Here is a 20,425-nt window from a genome sequence, read left to right as displayed (position 1 = left end):
CACTGGGATGTGAGAGAGAGAGAGAGAGAGAGAGAGAGAAAGAGAGAGAGAGAGAGAGAGAGAGAGAGAGGGAGAGAGAGAGAGGGACAGAGAGAGACAGAGACAGAGACAGAGAGAGGGAGAGAGAGAGAGACACACACACAGAGAGATTGGAAAGGGAGAGAGAGAGAGAGAGAGAGAGAACTGCGGGCCAGGGTGATGTGTTTTATTATTATGTTTTATGTACACTCTCAAAATACTGTAAATTTCCTCATTTATGGAGCATAAAAACCACAAGTCTCCCCTCTTCCCTCTCTCTTTGATAAGTTCCCAGCAGAATACAGGAGAAGAGATAGTGGAACATGCGCTACCTTGAACGGCCGTAACATGCCAAAGCTAACGCTTTCGGTCCTAAAGCAAGGGGGTTCAGAACCCAGTTTACATCTCAACACCTTCAGGAGATGAACGGTACAAACACATTCTCCCTCATCTTCTGCTGGGGAGGCAGGAAGGTAACTACTGATGGAAGGTAAGGGGCCTTAAGCGGGTGAGGAGGGGAGGGATGCAAACCACATGCAGAGCACATTTCACATGATGCTTCATTAAACAGCAGTCTCTCTCTCTCTCTCTCTCTCTCTGGATTTATTTTTGTTTCCATAGAAACCGGGTCCCAGTCGCTTGGATACCCCTCATCCTGACAGCCACCTTATTCCCCATCCCCTCCCCTCCTCCACCCCCAACTCAAAAAGTACATCAAAAGCTACTGCCTGTTCCTCCACCTCCCTCACTCCCTCCCTGGTTACCGACATCCTGAACATGAAGAGCTACATCACCCAGCCTACATCACCGCTACACCGCTACAGTGTTATGTCTCCGGCACTCGCCTCCACAGACAGGATACCATTGTTGATAGACTTCCAATAAGATGGGTGGTGGAGGTGGAGGTGCAGGTAGGTGGTGGTGCTGCTGGTCATAGAGGGAGTTGGTGGTGATGGAGGTAGTGGTGTGGGTTGTTGTGATGGAGGTGGGACTGGCTGTGGGGCTGATGGAGGTAGTGGTGATGGTGGTAGTGGTGATGGAGGTAGTGGTGATGGAGGTAGTGGTGATGGAGGTAGTGGTGATGGAGGTAGTGGTGATGGAGGTAGTGGTGATGGTGGTAGTGGTGATGGAGGTAGTGGTGATGGAGGTAGTGGTGATGGAGGTAGTGGTGATGGAGGTAGTGGTGATGGTGGTAGTGGTGATGGAGGTAGTGGTGATGGAGGTAGTGGTGATGGAGGTAGTGGTGATGGAGGTAGTGGTGATGGTGGTAGTGGTGATGGAGGTAGTGGTGATGGAGGTAGTGGTGATGGAGGTAGTGGTGATGGTGGTAGTGGTGATGGAGGTAGTGGTGATGGAGGTAGTGGTGATGGGGTAGTGGTGATGGAGGTAGTGGTGATGGAGGTAGTGGTGATGGTGGTAGTGGTGATGGAGGTAGTGATGATGGAGGTAGTGGTGTGGGTTGTTGTGATGGAGGTGGTGCTGGCTGTGGGGCTGATGGAGGTAGTGGTGATGGAGGTAGTGGTGATGGAGGTGGTGATGATGGAGGTAGTGGTGATGGAGGTAGTGATGATGGAGGTAGTGGTGTGGGTTGTTGTGATGGAGGTGGTGCTGGCTGTGGGGCTGATGGAGGTAGTGGTGATGGAGGTAGTGGTGATGGAGGTGGCGATGATGGAGGTAGTGGTGATGGAGGTAGTGGTGATGGATGTAGTGGTGTGGGTTGTTGTGATGGAGGTGGTGCTGGTTGTGGGGCTGATGGAGGTAGTGGTGATGGAGGTAGTGGTGATGGAGGTGGTGATGATGGAGGTAGTGGTGATGGAGGTAGTGGTGATGGAGGTAGTGGTGATGGAGGTAGTGGTGTGGGTTGTTGTGATGGAGGTGGTGCTGCCGGTTGTGGTGGTGATGGAGGCGGTGAGGGTGATGATGGAGGTGGTGGTGGTGTTGGTTCTGGGTTGTTGTATAGGTGGTGGTGCTGGTTGTGGTGGTGATGGAGGCGGTGAGGGTGATGATGGAGGTGGTGGTGGTGTTGGTTCTGGGTTGTTGTATAGGTGGTGGTGTTGGTTGTGGTGGTGATGGAGGCGGTGAGGGTGATGATGGAGGTGGTGGTGGTGTTGGTTCTGGGTTGTTGTATAGGTGGTGGTGCTGGTTGTGGTGGTGATGGAGGCGGTGGGGGTGGTGATGGTGGTGGTGGTGGTGTTGGTTCTGGGTTGTTGTATAGGTGGTGCTGCTGGTTGTGGTGGTGATGGAGGTGGTGGGGGGGAGATTGAGGTGGTGTTTGTGCCTGTGTAGATTTTGACGGATCAATTGCAAACACAGATTCCATTTGGAGATTTCCTTCTTGCGGAGATGCCTCTGAGGTTCATAAAGCTTGGTCCCTGGTACTGACTCTCATGAGTTCAATCTAAAATACACACTTTAGCGTGATAGCGTTTTGGGAAAATCATGAAATCAAGACTGCCTGACAGAAGTTATCTAGCTTGACAAGTTCTGCCTTGATTGATCCTTTCTGGTCTTTTTCGTCCAATCAGATTGTTAATTGGTAGCCGTGTGACAGACTTCTTCTTTGTACTTCAAATCAAGGCTTCGTTGACTCGCTGAATACAAATCTGCTTTGATGCACGTACGCTATAGAGATGACCAGACAGCAATCAAGCCAGATTGTTCAATCAATGTAAAACTAATCGAAGAATCATATCTATTGAAGAAGAACAAGATTAGGACAAAATATAATTTCGGCCCAGAATGATGTAAGGTAAGATAGAAGCAAGCAGGAAACCCAATAATAACATGCTTTGCCTTTCACAGCTTCGCCCAATGTGAAGGTAGATGAAAACAGTTTTTAACTGGGCCGCTGTGGTCACGTGACTGCATTCCCCAAGAGTCAATACCATGTTAGAGATACATAAATCGGTTATTAGATTGCCTTCATTCATCAAGCGTACTCATAAACCCATTTTTCATTTTCATTTTCTCTCTCTCTCTCTCTCTCTCTCTCTCTCTCTCGGCCTCTAGGAAAGTAATCCATATTAAATCACAGCGAGTGGGAGCAAACCATCTCGATTAACTCTGATGCCCTCTATTTCTCGTTGAATACATTCTCAACAAGATATGGAAACTCTTTAAGTCGCGCCCCCCAACAATAGGGTGACACCTGACTACAGTTGAAGCATCTGACTGTGGCACAGGAGTGCCTTCAAAATGCTCACCCACCCCCACACCCCCTTCCAAAAGAGGAAATGAAAGTAAAAAATGAAAATGTAAGTGAAAGTAGAAATAGTGACTGTTCATGGAAAATTATGACTCCTTTGAAAAACCTTGAAAATGGGAAATACATCGCTAGGGGGCAAAGATGATGGAAGGAGGTCACTTTTGGGGGAGGATTTATGTTTTTGTTTTATTCATAGACGGGGTCACAGTGACTCGGGCGCCTAACCTTTTCTGCACAAAAACGAAAATGGAATAATCATGAACATGCGTCGCTCCCTGTCTCCGGCGATAGCAGAATGAAGGCAACAGGTCCTTCAAGTACAGCCTTCCCCACCTCCCTGTCTCCCTCTGATCCAACTGAAAGTGCAGATAGAGAGTGCAGAGTAGGGATGATTGAATTCAAATTGAATTCAAACCGACATTGTGATGGAATAGAACGCGATTTGCAAATCGCTAAGTCTGCGATTATTGTGATTAGTTACGTTTACTAATTGGAGATCAGTAAGATTCGTATTTATTTTTTCTTTTACAATTCAATAGTTAAATAAAGATGTTATATCAATTCATACATCAATTCATCTTAACACATAGGCCTGGCCTAAAGGAAAGAGCAGTTTATACGTTGACTGCTTCCAGTGTTGTGTTGGACATACTACAGAATGATTTATTGCTTGTTTAGGGAATAACACAGAACATAAAAATAAAAATAAAGCACATACTAAATAGCAATATTTGTTGAAATAATCGCAATTCGATTATTTGCCCAAATCTTTCAGCCCTAATGCAGAGAGGGGAAGACTTCTGTCTCGGTGTAACCGGCTGATATTCTGATAGAATTCTGGTGGAATCTTTAAGTTACTGCGTTAATACTGCACTTTTCTAACCAGCGGTCACCCAAAGCTCTTTGACATTCACCTGACACTCACCCGTTCATACACCATTCACACAGCGATGGTGGCGACAGCCAAGCTCGTCGGGTGGCAGTTAAGGGTGAGGAAGCCATGCTCAGGGACACCTTGACACTCAGGAGGAGGAGCGGGGGGAATCGAACTAGCAACCTTCTGGTCGCCAGTCGACCCCACTCTAGCTCAGTCACGCAAGGCCAAGCTTGATGGGGAGCAATTAGTGTGAGGTGCCTGGCTCAGGGACACCTCGGCGCCAGGGGGAATCGAACTAGCAACCTGAACCTGACCGGAAGGTTGCTAGTGCTCTAAACTTGATACAGTAGTATCAATTTTCTCTGAAATTGATACAGTAATGTTAGGGAGGGTAGTTCTGCTATGGACGGGGATTACACATTAAGGTGGGATGTGGAATGGTTGAATAATAATAATAATAATAATATTAATAATAATAATAATAATAATAACAATAATAACAATAATACTGTGGGGGGACGTGCCGCGTCTGACCTGTAGGGGGAGTATGGGCATGTTGGGAGCGCACTGGATCTGCGGGGGGGGAATGGGTCAGATTGCGAGCACCTGCTCGCAATCGGACCAATCAGGAGTGTGTATTTACGCGCCTGCTTTGACTCGTAGTAGGAGGAAGGGGGAGCAGAGAGAGAGAGGCGATCGCTACCCGATATCGCCCTAAACGCACCCTGGGACCGCTTGGAGCGGAGTAGAGTTTACGTTGACCGACCCGTGGTTTACTGGACTGCCGGGCGATCGCATCGGAGATCGCCAGGAACGCACCCCGGGACCGCGTTGGAGCGGAGTTATCATTTATGTTCAAAGACGAGTGTTGTGTTGAACTGCTGAGGACCGAAATTAACAGTCAGCGGATTACCAACACAAACCGTTGTCCAAGCGCTCAGTGACTCTTGTTACAAATAAGCCTACAGGACGGACATGGACACAGGCTGGGTACATTTAAAGAAGTACAGATGGAAACAAATAAAACAGGGGGGAAATAAAATAAATAGTGCAAGTGGAATCAGGAGATGGAAAGGAAAGCTGAACTCAAAAGACTCGTCTTTTGAGTTTTAACAGTGGAGCAAGGGTATTGACTCCGCCCCCTCCCCCGTCGCTGTGACGACACAGCTCACACCATGTTGTAGATTATTATTTTATGCCTCTTTGATCACATTCTACTTCCGCTCACTTGATAATCCCAACATGAGAGACGGGCTGTATTTTTTATTGAAAGACGCTAATTATTAAACGTTGTGTACAAATCCTGTTTCCCTAGCCGACGTTAGAAGTTCTTCCACACTCAGCGAATACTTTGAATAGAAAACGAAGGAGGTCCCTTTCCCAAAGCTCAACCAAGTTCGAGCCAAAATGACCTTAATGGAGTCTCTTATCTCCATGGGGGGTACAGGACATAAGTTTGTCAGGTTCAGATAAGAGTGTCATTTACACTTCACGAGATAAACCAATTTCACTCCTGCTGAAACCGCTTTATCAGCAGATCACATCCAAGTCCTGTTGTGCGTGACTATCTCTGTTTCATTCTTTAACTTCCAACTAACCCTAATTCCTCCCATTCATCTCCTCAAACTTTATCCTAATCCTCGATCAAACAACGCTAGCTCCTTTCCCTGTTCCAAATCGATGAATCCCGCAGCGGGGGGGTCGTTCATCGCCCTCTGCTCAATAGAAAGGCAGAACCCTTTTCCCACCCTTTTCTTCAGGCAACACAATCACAAGAGCTGGTCGCTGTTAGCTCGCCCGCGCCATTGAAATCTTGAGGGTCGGCTCCCACTCAAAGTAATGGTTGACTGTATTTCCCGTCCCCAATGGACATGATACAGTTTGGAAAACTCCTAATGACTTGTTCAATCAGTCACTTCTGGAACCGGCGGCGCTAGCAACCCTGTTAAAAGTAAAAAAGATGGCTGTGCGACAACCTAATCAATCAGGGGGAGGATCTAACTAACCACCCCATTGAGTCCAAATAACGCTGGCGGGGGGGGGGGGGGGGACTCCCAGACCTCAACAGGGTTAGCAGACTTAGGGAATAGGAATATAAAAGGGTTTGTAAAGGGACTGCTGTGTGTAGGATGACTCAGCAAAACTCGGTCTAGCTAGCTAGCCCCGCGGGCAGACTGACTGACGATGTAAAAGTGATTTAGGATGAGGTTGGGTTTGTTCGGCGTGATGGATGTTTAGGTGGTGCTTTGAACATTAGACAGTAAATAGAGCAGAGTTTCATGCCTGGGAGGGCAACATGAAATAGCCTCGAGCAAGGAGCACAGATGGAGCACAGAAGGGTAAAGATAAAATAGCTTGGCCTGGAACGCTAGGTAGCATTAGCATGAGCACAGAATGTGAAATCATGTTTGTTTATCTTAATAGTGATCATTGCTGTTAGAATCTGCATTTATAGTTGGATTTCTACAGCATCCATTACGAGTTACACAAAAAAACTGCTTTAGAAAGAACGACCAGTTTATCAACCCCCTGAATGAATATAAACGTTAAGAAGAAAGACATTAAAGTGGTCAGAAAAACGGCTTATGAAACAGCAGAGAGAGCGAGAGAGAGAGAGTGTGTGTAAATAAACCCCTTCCCACACTGCACACAAGATGAGGATGTGTGTATGGATGGGGCTGACGGAGGCAAGGAGATCATTCACTATATTATTAGTCTGCCTCTCGTAGAATCTGAAAGGGAAACTCCTGACGCAAGCACCCCCCCCCCCCCCGAGACCCTCCAAACCCCCCTGTAACAGGAAGATATGATTTATTGAAATTGGCAAAAAAATAAAACTCAGGTGCAAGCACAGTCACACACACACGCACAGAATGTAGATCCCACCATTAACATATTGCAGAGCACTCAAACACACATTAACAACCAAACGCACAACCCCCCTCCCACACACACACACACAGACACCCCCTGCTGGACGGGAGTGAAGTGGCTCTCACCAGCTGTCCAAGTGGGGGGGCTGGTGGCGCCAGGAGCACAGCTCGCACCGAGAAACCGCATTAGCATCCCGGCCGCCGCGGTGCGGCTAGCTGAGCCAGCCCCGGGGCAGCTTGAGTGTGTTTACACGCTGCCGCTTTGGCGTCTGCAGCGCCACTAAGTCGGCCTTCAGGACAAACAGAGGAACATCGTCCTCCTAGCCATGCTAAGCTAAGCTAAGATCCTCTGGTTAGGGATGCTCCGTTCTGTGCAGCGCTGAAACACTCCGCTAGCAACTAAACAGCTTGACTACAGACTCTAAACAGTCGGACTACAGGCTGTAAACATTCAGACTACAGTCCCTAAACAGTCAGACTCTCAGCAGCTGTCACAGCAGTGCCCAATGGCATGTCAGTTGACTGCGAGAGAAACGCTTCGGCAAACGCATTAACCTGTTGAAAAGGTCGGCTTGAGTCTGCTTTCTTAAGACTTTTTAAGGTGTTTTAAAGAGGACATATTATACCACCAGGTGTGAGTGTAATTGGCCCTTACAGCCATTTCCCCCCTTCTGACATCACTAGGGGGCGCCTATGTGGCGCAATAAGTCTGTTGACGCTCATTAAATGAGTATCTCTTTAATTCAATGTGTGTATAAATTTTCTACCTGTTCATATGTGTTTACGGATAGAGAGTCATTATTTTGAGTTCAAATACAGTGTACAGTGTGTAATTGTGAAGGTGTACTACCCATAAATCGCCAGTAGGTGGCAAATGCGCTACAGTAGCAGCAGAGTTGTTGGAAAGTAACAGGGTGAAAATCTCGCGTGATTACGTCAGACACCGAGATTCCCTGCAGATGAGTACAACTGAAGTACTGTGTAGTCATTGTCACTGACAAGTTCATTTTGTTGTATTTTGCAGGTAAGCTGGTGATATTAGGCTAGAACGGGGAGTGGAGAGAATGGTTGCCCTGTATGATGATAACACTGTGTTATGTTATAAGGTGTTTATGAGTGGCTCACCGCATCACCGTCTTGATTAGCCAGTTAGCAGCTAATGTGGTGTTGCGGCCGCCATGTTAGGATGGTGGTACGGGCACGTGGCGGATGCCTTGACAATGAGCCCTTACGAGGGAGCCCGCTGCTCATGTTATGATTCTGGGAACTGTTATGGCCGTTTATGAAGGTTCATTAAGAAACTGGTATTTTACTGTTATAATATCTGTCTGTAAATACGAAGGGGTCTAAACTGCATTTCACCATTGTGTCCTATTGTATTGATTTTGTGGGCAATAGTATAATGTTATGGATTCATTTTTATGCATTGTTATTTTGATTACGTCAGACAATGAGATTCCCTGCAGATGAGTACAACTGAAGTACTGTGTAGTCATTGTCACTGACAATTTCATTTTCTTGCATTTTGCAGGAACCCAAATAATAAATGTGTAGCACCAGACTGAGCCTTTGGGTTTGCATTCTGTGCCACGCTACACCTAGATCTGTGAGAAATGTTTACCTCAGTCCACTGGGTAGGCTGGTAGATAGATCTATCCAGCACACATCTAGGTGGACACGCCCACTTGTGATGCTTGTAAGGGCTAATCACACTCACACCTGGTGGTATAATATGACCCCTTTAAGACAGGGTCCGGTTCAGAGTCTATGGCGGCGATGTCCGCGGTGATGAAGTCCATCCTGGCTGCTCTACAGTATATCTTTCTGCTTGTTAATTCCAAAAAAGTGTTTAAAAGGGTAGGCCTGAAAAATCATCCCCATTAAATATAAGACATTTGACTAGATATTAAAACATGAAATAAATCGGTGTAATTCCCCACAATGCAAACGCAAATACTGTGCCAGCGCAAAAAAACGAAAAAATGCCTAATTATATTAGGCATTTTTGGAAGGTACGCAGCCATTTTGCTGCGTACCTTCCAAGACAGGCAGCCATTTTGCGCTTTTCCACCAGGCACCTTGAACCAATAGAACCACGGGGTGGGCGGGCCAATGCCCAATGGTGTTAATCGTCTGAGCTTATTGGCTCAATGGAGCATGGAGACCTTTGCTGATTGGATCAACGGTGCGTCGGTTCCTGACTTTGAGGTTCCGGCTGGATGCGGACGAGCGGGTTCACAGCTGCTGTCTGTGAAAGGTCTGCCTTTCTCTTCCAGAATGCACGGAATCACGCTCACAAAGACAAAGACGCTAACACACACACGTAAAACCGGCTATGTTTGGACTTTGGCACCATGCTGTTTTGACCATCGGGCAACATTACCATTTAGAGTGGAGTGTGTGTGTGTGTGTGTGTGTTTGTGTGTGTGTGTGTGTGTGTGTGTGTGTGTGTGTGTGAGAATGAGGGTGCTGTGTGTGTGAGAATGAGGGTGCTCTGTGTGTGTGTGTGTGTGTGTGTGTGTGTGTGTCTGTCTGTGTGTGTGTGTTAATCATAGCCTTTAGAATCAGACTGGAAACTTGCATTCAAGTCTTCGAGGAGACTCAAAGCAGAGACTAAAGCAAAGTCTCACAGCAAAGAGTCTTAGTTGAGTCTCACAGCAAAGAGTCTAAGTCAAGACTCACAGCAGAGAGTCTAAATCAAGACTCACAGCAGAGAGTCTAAGTCAAGACTCACAGCAAAGAGTCTAAGTCCAGTCTCACAGCATTGAGTCTAAGTCAAGACTCACAGCAAAGAGTCTAAGTCAAGACTCACAGCAGAGAGTCTAACTCAAGAATCACAGCAGGAAGTCTAAGTCCAGTCTTACAGCACAGAGTCTAAGTCAAGTCCCCATTTTCATGACTCACGCTCTGGTGATTACAGACAAAAATACTAAATAAATCTTTGTGCAAAAAAACGTGTTTTGGTATTGGCTAGCCAGAGAAATTCTGCTTGCCTGCTTCAGAAGCAATTTCATCAATTTCGTCCTCCAAACTCTAAGAATTTCAGTGAGTTGTAAGTACTTATTACCATGCCATGAATAAATAAAGCTCTAAAATATATACACATACACGTTCAACCATGATGACTACTACAAGTTTGCAGGGCTACGTTTGAATCTCAGCTGGCATTGCTTTCACAGATGAAAAATAACCTCTTCAGGACAAATATCACATGAAAAACATAACAGGGGGATGCAACTTTATCAGCAATTGAATGTTCCAAAGGCCCAGCTTTTTAATATTTTTAATAAAAAGGCTAACATTCTTGAAATCTGCGTGTAATGTAATCCACGAAAGGCTAATGTGTTCAAGCTCAAACACACACACACACGGCTGGAATTATCAAGGCGGAATAAAAGTGTTATTTCTCCGGAAGAATCTAATCCTTCCCTCACATGAACAGCGAAACTCAATGCAATCGCTTTGTAAAATCAAGGGTCTTTCAGGATGGTTGGTGTGTGTGTGTGTGTGTGTGTGTGGGCGGGGGGATTGGTGGTGGTGTTAGAAACCAGTGCACATGAGAGGGTTTTTGTGTTTGTATAGCAAACAGAGCTGTCTTTTCACGAAACGCTGAACGTCGGAAAAAATAACCGAAACGTGTGTTTCATATGTTTCATAAAACGACACCTTCGCCTGAAATAAGGTACATTTGGTTCGGAAAAACAGCCACTTAAATTTGCATATAAATAAACCTGCCACTTCGACGAGAAGCAAAACGGCTTACTCACACTTTAATTAAAATCTCCCGGTCCGGTATTAATAGATGTACATTTAGTGGAAAGACTCCTGTAAGTTTATTAAGGCTGCCAGAGCAGCTTGACGGTCCGACGCATGGAAATAATCCAACATGTTTCTTCATTTCCATGTACTGGCGCTGTATGTGGCGTAAACGTGTACGCGACGTGAGCAGATCTGAGCAGAGTTTTGCGTCTTGGCAGTGTAGACGGAAACGCTACGGCGGAGCGTGGGAGAGTGGTTTGAGATTTCTGCGTTTTTAAGCCCCAAAAACGCTGTCACCGACTAAAACGAAAGGCACTTCCGATAAAATATTTTGTCGTTTTTACCCGCAAGCGTCCTCGTGTAAACGGGGCCTTAACCCTCTCTCAGACACGGCCATCTATAACAAACACCAAAACAGAGAGACAAATCCCCCACACACACAAGCACCCACACAACTCGAACACACACCACTCACACAACAGCACCCGTGCTCGGACCAGAGTACCACGTTCACAAATCGGTTGGCAGAGACTGGGTAAAACATGGGATTTGACTCCTGGTTTCTCCAAAAGTCTGGTGTCATTTTAGTAGCAGTGGCAAAATGGAATAGAGAATCGTTTGGACGAACAAAGAAGACATAGAGAGGTTCCAGACTAATAACGGTTTGCGACACGTCTGGCCAGATCAGAGGCCTCACAGCTGGACCCAACTAAATTCTGTACTGCACCTTTAATAACTATAAATGGAATAATAATAATAATAATAATAATAATAATAATAATAATAATAATAATAATGCATTTTATTCATGGGCGCCTTTCTTGACACTGAAGGTCCCCTTAGAAAATCAAACATCCATAATAGCAAGCAAAAAAACAAAAAACAAAGCAAAACAACAACAACATAATAAAACAGTGTACAAGAGAAAAACAGTGTGTTCATTCTAGTCCCAAGAATGCAACTGACTTAAGGGAGAAGGCTTGTCTGAATAGATACGTTTTCAGGTGAGATTTGAAAGTGATAATGGAGCTGGAGTGTTGGATGTCATGAGGCAGAGAGTGTGGTAGAAAATAACCGCGTTCTATCACTTCAACTAATTAAGAGAGCAAAAGAAATCGAGGGGTCCGGAGCAAGTATGACAAAAAGACTATCGTTACAAAGTCAACAACATAGCCGAGCAGTTTGCAAAGCACTGCCGGTCAACCGATCTCGGCCTCTTTTTTATCCTCACGTACAAAGCTGTTTCTTGTTTGAGGTGTCTGCCCACGGTCACCCATGGTTGATCAGTCATAAATTTCTTTAAGCGAGTGGCTGGCAACACTAATCTAAAACACCGGGCTGACGTCAGCACCATGGACCCCATAGCCTCTGGTGACATGTTGTCCTCTAACTCACGCTCTGACCCCAGACTCCCTGACGATGTGCCAAGTCCTAGATAAGAGTCCAGAGACGTTTTTAGATGCTTTCTACCATTAGATATATAGGCCTGATAATAATCATGGTTTACCTTAGAATATAATCATTAATTTCTTCGATAAGAGTTCCAAAGGTGGGGGGCTGAGCGACTGAATGCTCTTGACCCCATGGTAACCAGGCGAGCAGTTGGGAGGGTGAACTGGATGGAGGAAGACAATCTGAGAGAACGGGTGGGTGTCTTGATGTGGAGGAGCTCGGTAAGATACTGAGGGGCAAGATTGTTGATGGCCTTGAAAGTGAGAAGCAGGATCTTGTAGATGATGCGAAATTTGATGGGGAGCCAATGGGGTTACTGCAGGACAGGTGTTATGTGACTGATGGAGGGGGTTTTAGTAATGATACGGGCTGCAGAGTTTTGTACCAGTTGTAATTTATGTATGGTCTTAGCAGGTAAACCAAAGAGGAGAGAGTTGCAGTAGTCCAGATTAGTTATGCCGATAAGGAGGATTTCAGTTTTATCACAGTTGAGTTTGAGAAAGTTTTGGGAGAACAAGGATCTGATTTCCTGGAGGCAATCGGAGAGGGAGGTGGGAGGGAGGATCGTGGTGGGTTTGGTGGACAAGTAGAGCTGGGTATCATCTCCATAACAATGGAACTGAATATTATATTTATGGTAAAAATGGCCAAGAGGGAGGAGATTGATAATGAACAGGAGGGGTCCAAGGACAGAACCTTGAGTTACACCAGAGGAGAGGGGGGAAGAATGGGATCTAAATGTTTTGAGTTGGACAAGCTGAGTACGTCCAGACAGATATGATTGAAACCAGTCCAGAGGTGTCTCAGATATTCCAAGGAAAGCTAATCGGTTGATGAGGATGGTGTGGGAAATGCTGTCAAAAGCTGCACTCAGGTCCAGGAGGATCAGGATGTTGAGTAGTCCAGCGTCCGCAGCCATGAGGAGGTCATTGGTTATTTTAACAGGAGCTGTTTCGGTGCTATGAAGTGGGCGAAAGCCTGACTGGAACTGTTTGTAAAGAGTATTATGAGAGAGGTGATCCTGAATCTGAGAGGATCATTAAAGCACCAGAGGAAGATATATTATGAGATAGAGCTGTTCGTAAAGAGTATTATGAGAGAGGTGATCATGCATCTGAGAGGCAACTGTTTTTTCCAGAATTATTGAAAGGAAGGGGAGGTTGGAGATTGGGCGGAGATTGCTGAAGTTGCTGGGGTCAGCACCGGGTTTCTTGAGAATAGGGGTTATTGCAGCTGATTTGAGGGGTGACGGCACAGTACCAGAGATGAGAGAGGAATGGATAATTGCAGTTATAAGAGTGGTCAGGGTTTGAATGCTGCCTTTAACCAGTATTGTAGGGAGAGGATCACGTTGGCAAGTGGATGGTTTAGATTTACATACAAGGTCGGATATTTCAGCAGCAGGGGGGAGGGTAACGTCAGAGAATGGACGGGAATGAGCTTTTTGAAAGTCAGGGGAGGGTAGGATGGTTGAGATCACGGGGACTAACTGTTGATGAATTTGGTCAATTTTAGTATTAAAAAATGTCATAATGGAATTACAGGAGTCAGTGGAGTAAAAATGGGGAGCGAGAGAGTCCGGTGGGCGTAGCGTTTTGTGAACCAGGGAGAATAGTGCTCGAGAGTTTCCAGTACCTAACCTGATTATTTCTGCATAATAGTTGGATTTTGCGTTGGTCAGAGAATCCTTATAGAAGAGGAAATGGGTAGTGAACATGTCCTTGTGGATGATAAGCTCAGTTTTCCTATAGAAGCGTTCCAGTTGGCGACCTCTGGCTTTCAGTTGGCGAAGGTCAATAGTAAACCAAGGTGCAGATTGTGTAAATGAAACACTCCTTGATTTTAAAGGGGCCAGGGTATCTAGGAGACTGTGAAGGCCACTGTTGTAGTGGCTGAGCAGTTCATCAGGGGTGGATGTAAAGTGGATGCTTGGAAGATTAGAAATGCCAGTGTCCAGTGCTGTTGAATCAATGTCCTTGATATTACGAAAATAGATTGTACAGGGCGGTTTAGTTTTGAATAGTGTCACCTTTACATTAAATTAGATTAACATATGATTGGAGATGGGAAGATCAGATGCAGAATAATTAAAGGGAGTGACACCAGAGCAGCAGAGTGGATCCAGGTTATGGCCTTTTGAATGGGTGAGGAAATCAATAAACTGCTGCAAATCAAAGGTGTCAAGGCATGATACAAAGTCTTTTGTGAGGTAATTATTGCCATTATCAATATGGACATTGAAGTCACCAAGGAGAATTACATCTGGGGAAAGGGTTGAAATAAGAGTGAGGAAAGCAGAGAATTCATTGATGAATTAGGCTTAGGCGGACGGTAAACAGTGGCTACAGTGATAGGGGATGGTCCATTCAGTGTGATTACAAGTGACTCAAATGACGGGTAGACTGGCACAGAGACAGGCGAGACTTTCCAGCTCTCGCGATAAGTTTATCGAGAGACCTCGGCCGCGACCGGTAGTGCGGGGTTGACAGGTGTAAACAAACCCGGGGGGCGTTGCTTCGTTCAGCTGGGAAATGTCGTTTGGATGTTGCCATGTCTCTGTTAATCTTAAAAAGTCATATTTACGGTCATTGATGAGATCCTGGAGGAGATCTCCTTTGCCAGAGAGTGAGCGGATGTTGAATAATCCAAAGTTGAAATCAGTATGGTCAATCTTGTGGGAGACAGCGCTAACTTTAGCCAACCTGGCTAGGTTGGCTAGCACAGTTGACGGCGAGATGAAGACCAGAAGGAGTTGATTGTAGCGGAGTCATCGATGTTGAAGCTCCGTTGGGACCCACGGTGAAGATATCTCCGACAAGGTAAGTCAAGGTGCAGTGTTGATTGTAGCGGATAAAAGCGAAGTTTGCGAAGCTCAACAGTCGAGTATTGAAGCAGGGCCGATGAGGAGTTTGTCAGAAAAAGCATGGCAGTCAATTTGAGTGTAGCCCATTTGTTGATCCGCATTCTGGCTCACAGAACAGGGCCGAGTAGGTAGGTGTAGCCCCGGCCCATCAAACAGTGTCAAAGAGGTAAGCAGCTAGAGCCACATACAGAACTGATAGTATAACGTGATATCAGCATCAATGTCTCAGCAGGGCAATAGACAGTAAAGGAATGACCGTCACACAAATCAAGTTAAGCTACAAGTTAGTTAAAAAGCCGGAGAGCAGCGGCAGCAAGTCGCGCCAGCGTTCACTCAGCCGGCCATGATCACACTGCTGAATAAAGGTTCACAGACACAGCAGCGCTATGGTTAGACTCTGTTGTGTTGTTGATGTCGTTGTGGTTTTCAGGCTGGAATCCTCCATTGTTTGGAGATGCCAGCCCCTAATGGTAACGCAGGTGTTGGAGTAGGGGGAGGTGAATTGGCAGTGTTGGGGATGAACAGTTTGTGGAGTCCAGTTGGTGGAGTCGTGTTTGTTCAGAGTGTTCATGTGTTTTTGTTTGGGTGTGTGTGTGTGTGTGTGTGTGTGTGTGTGTGTGTGTGTGACACCAACCGACTTACAGCACATGCATTGCTAAGAGATACAGAAACAGTGGGAGACAGAGAGGGAGAGAGAGCTGTTGTGTAAAGAGCAGAAAGAGAGACGAGGGGAGAGAACTGCAGAGAAGAAGGAAGAAGAAGAAGGAATCCATTTGAATGAATGATATTCAGAGAGAGCTCTGCCCTGTTAGGATGAGTAAGAACAAGAGAGAGAGAGAGAGAGAGAGAGAGAGAGAGAGAGAGAGAGAGAGAGAGAGAGAGAGAGCTCTGCCCTGTTAGGATGAGTATGAACAAGAGAGAGAGAGAGAGGGAGAGAGAGAGAGAGAGAGAGAGCTCTGCCCTGTTAGGATGAGTAAGAACAAGAGAGAGAGAGGGAGAGAGAGAGCCCTGCCCTGTTAGGATGAATAAGAACGAGAGAGAGAGAGAGAGAGAGAGAGAGCTCTGCCCTGTTTTTTTTTTTCCAGCAGCGAGTCGCATGAGGGAGAGTGAGGAGGGAGAGGTTGGAGAAATATATTCTGTGAGTTTAAAAATAAAATATATATTGGTAGCATCTTTCAAATTCATTCTCTGTGGCGGGAACAGAGAGAGACTGGTCTATTGCTCCTGAGAGAGAGAGAGAGAGAGAGAGAGAGAGAGAGAGAGATAAGCAGGCAGTGAGATGGAGCGTGATTGAGTGAGAGGGAGAGATGAGAAAGTAAACACAAAGAGAGAGAGATTCTCCAGTTCAGATGTCAGTTTGGCAGCAGTGAGGTGGAGGAATACATTAGTCTGATGCTGCTGGCAACTGAGGCCTGGACGATTGACACCACACACCAGCAGCCTCCCATACTCAGTGTGATCTGGATCCAGCAGCCCCCTCTTATATAACCTCTGGGGGAGGGGGGATGGCACAGAACACTGGACAGGAAGCAAGATCCTGAAAGGGGCGGAGCAACGCCACACTACGTCACGCCTAAGCTCTCCTTACCACATACACCCCCCCGTCACAAAGTGCACGTGGAACGGCCCGGGAGGGGTATCAGCCGACAGCTGATAGCTGTCAGTTGGTACCCATGTAAATCAATGATGGGGTGTGTCTATGTGAGAGAGATTTTACAAACCAACTTTATTTACATATTAGTATATATACATATTTATATTACATAAACATTAATGAAGTGCAATTTGTGTGTGTCTCTTTTAAAAATAAACTATCTTTTAAAAATGTGTGCAAACAGCAAATCATCTTCCACAATAGAACAGACAATGTTTTTATAGCACCAGCGATTTTTAAAAGTGTCCAAATCTCCAATATTCTTATAAAATGTGTACTCTAGCCACAGCCTGGCCCTGATGTTGCAGGGCCAGACTGTACGTGAATCCTGTCCTTCTTTGTTTTCCACACAGTTTATTCTACTAATGTAGATTGCCATTTTTGCTTCCCCCGAGAGATAATTTAATAATTGCCACTTGTCCTTCCTTTCTTTTTTGTACTCAGCCCCCATGATAAAAACATTCTCAGAGAAATTGATACCAAACAAATTAAAAACCAATGCTAAGAGAGTGTAAAGCTGTGTGAGCCTCTTGCACTCAGTAAAAACATGAAAAACAGTCTCACAGAGATTACAAAAAGGACACATGCTCAAAATAGCTGGATTAAGAACAGAAATAAAAGAATTGGAGGCGATGGCGCCATGTAAAATTCTCCACTGGAGGTGGACATCAGGGAAGGGGTCAGCGGGGTCTGGTGTGGCTCTCCCTAGGTTGTAGTCCATCAGAAGTCTTTTTTCTTTAATAGATAGCCTCTGTCTCCAGAGCTCCAGGATTCTCCCAGCCACTCGGTGTGATCGAAGGCCCGGCAGAGTGCCCAGGGCCCCAGCATTGTCCAGCGCTGGCCCCACTACATCAAACAACTGCTGTAGGCAAACGATCTCTGAACTGCACAGTGCCCCCGTCAGGCCGGGGGTGGTACTGTTGGTGATGTCCAGCCTGGCCCCGTGGATTAGTGGCTCCTTTAACAACCAGTACAGAGAGTTAACTTCTTGACACGTTTTATTACTAAAAAGGGCCCATGACTTAAAAACACCCTGATAAAACGGAGGTAACCCACCTAATTTTAAAAATTTTGAATCAGTTAAAAACAGAGCATTATCCAGCCCCAGGTTACTTACACGTCTGAGAATGCAGCTTGCCACATTACTCCATACCAAGTCTGTCGGACCAGACAGAAACTTTTGTAAAAACTGAATTCTAAAAGTGGCTGTTCTACTGGCCAGGTGGATGAGGCCTTGTCCCCCCTCCTCTCTAGATAAAAACAGCACTCCCTGTGGCACCCATTGCAACCCATCCCAGAAAAAATCCACCATCTTTCTTTGAATTTGGGCTAATAAGCCTGAGGGAGTGTCAACACATGCAAGACGGTGCCACAGTTGGGAGGCTACTCGATTATTTAAAACCAAAACTCTACCTCTATAGGACATTTGCGGCAGTAGCCATTTCCATTTTTTAAGTTTACCTTCAACTTTTTCCGTGACGTTCTCCTAGTTCTTCTGGGCTATGGTTTCCTTCCCAAGAAAGACACCAAGGTACTTTAAACCATCTCTCTTCCAGATCAAATTTTGGGGAAGAACTGGGAGAGCGCCACGCCATTCACCAACAGCGAGGGCCTCGCTCTTTCTCCAGTTAACCCTTGCTTGCAATGTAGTTGTAAAGTCACTAATAATACTTGTTAAAATGTCCACATCTCTTTGGTTCCTAGTAAAAACAATGACATCATCAGCGTATGCATATAAAACAATATTCTCACTAAAACCAGGTAAAACCAGACCTTGTAGGTTGGAGCGTATTTTGCTGAGGAGGGGTTCTAGGGAGAGTGCATAGAGCATGCCGGACAGAGCACAGCCCTGCCTGATGCCTCTTCACACTCTAAAAGGAGCACAGACACCGCCGTTGAATTTCAGCACACTCTGGACCTCACTGTACAAAACTTTAATCTTGGCTATGAAACCAGCTCTGAACCCAAATTTCTCCATAACTTTCCATAGGAAGTTGTGTTCAACGCAGTCAAATGCCTTTTCCTGGTCTAGGGAAATCAAACCAGTATCAATGCCAATAGACTACAATAGACAATAGACCTCCAAGACATCCCGAGTCAGGTAGACATTGTCTACCATGGACCTGCCGGGCACAATACTTTGGACAGAAGCTTGTAATCCACACAAAGCAAAGACACAGGCCACCAGTTCTTTATATCCTGTAAATTCCCCTTTTTCGGTAGAAGCGTAATGACTGCTCTACGGCAGGACATTGGCATGGAGACGCAGGCAAGGCTCTCATTAAAAACATCCAACAAGTCTGCAGATAAAATTTCCCAGTACGCTTTATAAAATTCCACTGTCAGACCGTTGATGCCCGGAGCCCTCCGCCCCTGCATGCTCTGCAAGGCGGCTAGAAGCTCCTCAATGTGCAGAGGCCTCTCTAGCTGTAAGTTGGTCTCCATAGAGACCTGAGGTAGCCCACTGCAGAACCCCTCCAGCGTGTCCTTCTCCTCATACTCCGAAGAGTAGAGGGAGGAATAAAAACCAACAGCTCTCGCTCTTATCTGCCCTGGCTCCGTCAGCTCCTGGCCTGTGTCTGAGAGAAATGTGTGGATTACACGCCTCTGTCCGTTCTTCCTCTCCAGGCTGAAGAAGAAGATAGAGGGAGCGTCCACCTCAGAGATGTTCTGAACTTGGGACCTGACTAACGCACCCTGTACTTTGGTGTCCAGCAGGTTAGCTTAAGCTAGCTTTTTTTCTTTGAGGATTTCAATATATCCCCGTACTCCAGATGACTCACTCATCTTTTCCAACTCCACTATAACAGTCTCCAAGTCCTTCATAGACTGAGTGATGTCCTGTGAGACATTGAGGGTGTGCTGCTAAAATCCCCCTTTGTCTGCCTAAAAACACCCCAAAAATAACCCAAAACATCCTTAAACTTTCTGTCCAATATTAAAACAGAGTTAAAATGCCAATGTGCGCTTTTTGGCTTAAAATCTCAAATTAGAACATGACATACAATCAAGGAATGATCACTAAAGCCAGTGAGCAAAATTTTACATATTTTAAGAATGTTAAAATGATGCTTAAAAACATAAACGATCAAGTCTAGCTGAGAAGATCCTACTCTCTCTGAGGTGGGACCATGTGTACTGTCGGCAGTCTGCATGCGTCCTTCTCCACACGTCCACCAGGCCATGAGAAATTACCAGCTGCCTCAGTGCATGTTGAGAGGCTGGATGTGGCTCTGCATGGTTGCGATCTAACGTCGCATTTTCTGTACAATTGAAATCCCCACCCAGGAATAGATAATCCTCTGAGTTGCAACTATTTAATTCATTTGTTATTTTTTCTAAAAACAGCTTCCTCTCTGTACCATTGGTTGGAACATAAACATTTATAAAAACCACATTAATTTGTTCAAACCGAGCTTTAATTAAAAGCAACCTCCCCATGATGACATGCTCGACCTCCATGGAAACTGGAGAGAAACTCCTAGAGAAAAGGAAGCCCACTCCTCCACTGAGGCTAGTGTTGTGGCTCAGGACTATCTCTCCTTCCCATTCCCTTCTCCAATCTACCTCATTTTGAGCACAACTATGGGTTTCTTGTAAAAAAAGGACATCAATTTGTTTTGTTTTAAAAGTCTCATAAATGAGCGCCCTTTTTTTTTGCCTCCCTTGCACCATTAACATTAAGACTTCCCATACTAAAAAACTCTGTCATGAGTGGGATATT

General features: G+C 45.6%; 1 protein-coding gene across 1 annotated transcript in view; it reads right to left on the bottom strand.

The window, feature by feature from the left end:
* Window positions 1-19,146, bottom strand: part of LOC307085189 (neural cell adhesion molecule 2-like) — a gene marked incomplete at both ends in the record, with an annotated part of 200,103 nt that extends 180,957 nt beyond the window's left edge. The window contains one exon of the mRNA XM_079749878.1: window positions 19,050-19,146. Coding sequence (XP_079606004.1) covers window positions 19,050-19,146 — 97 coding nt within the window. The remainder of the gene's footprint in view (window positions 1-19,049) is intronic.
* Between the last annotated feature and the right edge of the window lie 1,279 nt (window positions 19,147-20,425).

The sequence above is a fragment of the Pollachius pollachius genome (assembly GCF_949987615.1).
Source record: "Pollachius pollachius genome assembly, chromosome: 13".
Lineage (NCBI taxonomy): Eukaryota > Metazoa > Chordata > Actinopteri > Gadiformes > Gadidae > Pollachius > Pollachius pollachius.
This window is presented reverse-complemented; position numbering and strand designations above follow the sequence as displayed.